Source organism: Cynoglossus semilaevis, chromosome 12, assembly GCF_000523025.1.
Source record: "Cynoglossus semilaevis isolate Cse_v1.0 chromosome 12, Cse_v1.0, whole genome shotgun sequence".
In the NCBI taxonomy this organism is placed as follows: domain Eukaryota; kingdom Metazoa; phylum Chordata; class Actinopteri; order Pleuronectiformes; family Cynoglossidae; genus Cynoglossus; species Cynoglossus semilaevis.
In genome coordinates, this window is record NC_024318.1 from 8,887,727 (window position 1) to 8,891,955 (window position 4,229).

A 4,229-nucleotide genomic window follows, 5' to 3' on the forward strand; every position below is an offset into this window, starting at 1 on the left:
GGTCAAGGACGGAAAAAAAGATGCACGTAACAGAATCTTTATAATTCCATGGCCTTTAGAGAGAAAACACAGTGCACAGGTCTGCTTCAGGAGTGCAGGAAAAACCACATGCATTATACATTGTGCAAAGTGCACTACATTTATAGACCGGTGTACTTTTGAAGACATGACTCTACAGTACAATTGTGTTTTAATGGCAGGAAAACCATCTACAGTAGAGAACTGAAACTTTCTCTTGTACGTGACAACTGTACTTCTTCTGATTTGTGATCAAAAATATTTTTCTTAAGATTTTATTTTATATTAGGGCTGTTTTGCAAAGGTCAAACATGTGAGGAATAAATGATGGACTTGCATATATATATATATATATATATATATATACTCTATACATAAACATTTATTTATTTAAAGGGCTTGAAGCTAGCTTATTCAAATAGTGACCACAAATAGTATGAGAAGAAAACCTCCATTAAAGAAACACTGAGAGACAATGAGAGGATCCCTGTTGCTGAGTCATCAAAAATCCCTACAGATAACAGACAAGAACACAACACGAACCCACCAACATGCCACCAACCCGTGTGTCTGCTAGCATTGTATCCACAACACAACGAGGCGTTCAATGAGTCTGTTTGAGTTTTCAAAATATTCAATGCTTTTTAGAACATTTGCATGTTTGTGTTATTATTTTTTAAGTTTTAAGTTTTTCTTTTTTATTTAGCCACCTTTTTGGTGTTTTATTTTGGCTGGGCTTTAATTCTTTAGTTTATAATCTGCCCCAAATAAATTTATAAATAAATAGCCATGATTTAGAACAATGTTATTTGTGCTTAAAATAGGGTAGTTTTCTTTGGGTAAATGATTTAACCCTGGTAAAAAGGTAGGTTTTATGAAATTATTTGTTTCCTATATCCAGTGTAGAATAATCTAAGATTTCCTAATAAAAGTCGTATGCTTATAAAATATGGCCTTTTAAACCGGCTAATGGTTAAAAATTAGAGAGAAGTATATTGCCGGAGGCATGTTTAGTAGTGGCTCACACTTCTTTCAAAATGTTAAATTTCCAAAAGGTGAGTTGAATGGCAAGCCTAATTAGATGTCAGGAGTCCATTTTAAGTAGGAAAGAAAAGCAAATTCAAGTGTTTCTATTCATTTGTGCAAAACCAATTGAAAAATAACTATGACTGTGTGAGGATGCATGAATTACGCAAATTCTGCCCTTAAGACAACAACCAAAATTGCATTGTCCTTTTGATTTATGGCTTGTTTGCCACAAAACTGAATGTCGTAGTTTCAGGTAAAGCACACAGAAGAAACAAAACTCCAGAATAATAGATCATTCTGTTTTGAATATGGTTGTTACTTTAATGAAGAGGCTGACCGTTGAATATTCAAGTATCTCCTGCGCTGGGCTGCCTTAGCCAATCATAAATGCTGCATGCAGCCATTGGCTGAGCTCCGGAGAGAGTCGAGTACTGAGCTGTGAGGGGAGTGGGGGTTTCTCTATCTCCTCTGCACTCTCCCATTCAACCTCTGTAGTCAGCAGAACGAGCAGCTGAGCAGAACAACACAGCATCCACGGCGGCTTCAGCATCCTGCAGGAGAGTCTGCTCCAGGGAGGAGAGGGAGTGAGTGAAGAAAAGAGCAAGTGTTTGAGGAAAGAAACTGACAGATTAAGATGTGGAGAGAGACTGAGAGGAGCAGAGGAGGACTGAAAGTGGCATTTGAAAGGAATTGAGAAAACGCGCTCTGCCCGTTTGAGGACCACTGCAGCTGTACTAAATCTGGGGCTGTCAGGCAAACCCTCAGCATAGCAGAGAAGGAGCCGGGGGAAGAGGCAGAGGAGATGTAGACAGGAGGTGAAGAGCTGATCACATCACTCTGGACAAGCATGGATGGGGACCTCAAGAGCTTCTCTGTCAGCAGATCAAACTTCACACAGGAAAAGTGCGTTCAGATTCTCAATCTGAGCCTGTTTCTTCAACAGAGTGCAGAAACAGGCAGAGCAGAGAGTTGGTGAATCCTCTCCGAGGATCTCTTGGCTGCTGCACTGCTGAGTTCAGCTCAATTCTCTGCTGTCCTTTTCCCAAGGACCCCCCACTCCCGCCCCCACTACCACCCCCAGTCCACCTTCGCACCCGCCTGCTGCTGGTGAATGTCTTCTCTGCATGAACTCCCACTGCTCCGCAGTTGAACACACTCATGGTCGATGCCAAGGGAAGGAACATGAAATGTCTGACTTTCTTCTTGATGCTGCCTGAGTCAGTGAAAAGTAAGTCAAGCAAAAGCTCCAAGAAAGGGAATCCCAGCAGCAGCTCCAAACTGCCCCCCGTCTGTTATGAGATAATCACTCTGAGGAGCAAGAAGAAGAAGAAGATGTCAGGGGACATTTTTCCCACCAAAAAGCCCGCTTCCACCACTACGGTGCAACAGTACCAGCAGCAGAACCTCAACAACAACAACACCATTCAGAACTGTAACTGGCAGGGACTGTACTCCACTATCAGAGAGAGGTAGGTGTAAACACTTCCACTGGTAGGATTCATTTGAAAATGTCGGATTCTGAACCATTTTTTTTTTTGAGGTATTTACTATGGCTGTCAAAATGTCATTCATTGATTTATAAAATAATCATATCCAATGCAGAATCACCGATACACTATAACCAACAATTCCGCTGTCAATCCACTTATTGTTGCTGAGAAACATGATCAATACACACGTTGTTATTTGCTCATAACGCAGCAAAAAGTTTTCATTTGATCAAAGCACCTGGAGCTTAAAATGCCATTTAACACAGAATGTGTTTGTGGAGGCTTCAAGTTCAAGTAAGACTCCCAACTACCATCAATCCAGATTCACTGAGTCTATGTTTGACAAGCTGACTCACACGATTATCAAAGTGAGAGCAATGCACTATAGATCGAGCAATACTGGACAGGACAAAGACCTCATCAAAGTTCGGTAAGAAGCAACTGGCGACGTGTTCCACAAGCCACTGTCAGGATGAACAGTGATGACTAAAATCTACCAACTCTACGATGCTAAATGTTTTATATACTGTATATATTTCCACTATATTCAGTCTAATTAGTCACATATAAAAACATGCATAAAACACATACAGTAAATCTGCCTGTTGTTACTGGCCTTACTGTGCCACAATAAACAGAAAAAAAGTTCAAACTCATTTAATCCTGATTAATCTTAAATAAATATAATTGCACAATTAATTGTGGTTAGTCTACAGCTAATCAAATTGACCAGACCTAGCTTTTACATGTACTGCCTGTGTCTTTATGTCAGTGTGTACCCCCCACCTTACAGACTGTGCTGCTGTGACATGACACAGATCAGCCACTAGGTGTGTTTGACACTGATAACAGTAACAGGCTACTCTGTACTGAAGTATTTTGTCTCGGCCGGTCAGCAGAAGACCCCAGGTGTCCAGAGCAATATCTGCGTTCTGACCCAGCTCTGTTGTATCTGTGGATCATGGTGGGACTGTTTGCCCACCACTGTGACATGTTCCACTGCTCAATAATATATGAACACAGCCTTATTGTTATAGTAGCATTCACTTTATTGTCTTTTCGCTGTATTTGACATCCATGTGGGACAGAGTTTATCTGGGTTTACCCATCGGCTCTGTATTGTTTCCCATCCCACATCAGATCAACTGTCATAAAGAAGAACTTTTAGAAATCCAATTGAATTTCAATCCTGCCGTTAATCCTGATTACATTGTGTTTTTTATTTATTTATGTCGTCTTATCAGCCTTGTCTAATCCTATGGTTGTGTAAAGCTAAACTAAATTTGCATATGCATAAATTGGTCTCGACTGTTTCGCACTAATTTGAAGTTCATTATCGCCTGCATTCTGTCGCCATCTTTCGCAGAAACTCTGTGATGTTCAACAATGAGCTGATGGCAGATGTTCACTTTGTGGTCGGTCAGCACGGAAGAACCCAGCGGCTGCCTGGACACCGGGTAAGAATTTTATCCAGCAGTAAAATCGCATTATCAGGCAGGAAATTAACACACAAACAACCCCCACAGTCTGGGCCGGGGACGCTCATATCAGCATCAAAATAATCTCATTGGTAGCAGTAATGAAACTGAAGTCTTTTGTGCACCACACACACACACACACACACACACACTTCCGTGCCATGTGCCTTCTGGAGACAGCCCTCAATTATTTATGTAAATGTGGCTGAGGGAA

At 41.0% G+C, this 4,229-nt stretch overlaps 1 protein-coding gene across 1 annotated transcript in view; it reads left to right on the plus strand.

Moving 5' to 3' along the window:
- The first annotated feature begins 508 nt into the window (after positions 1-508).
- Positions 509-4,229, plus strand: part of btbd3b (BTB (POZ) domain containing 3b) — an 8,115-nt gene continuing 4,394 nt past the window's right edge. Inside the window, exons 1-2 of the mRNA XM_008321927.3 lie at positions 509-2,516; positions 3,904-3,994. Of these exons, the coding sequence (XP_008320149.1) occupies positions 2,206-2,516; positions 3,904-3,994 (402 nt within the window). The 5' untranslated portion in view covers positions 509-2,205. The remainder of the gene's footprint in view (positions 2,517-3,903; positions 3,995-4,229) is intronic.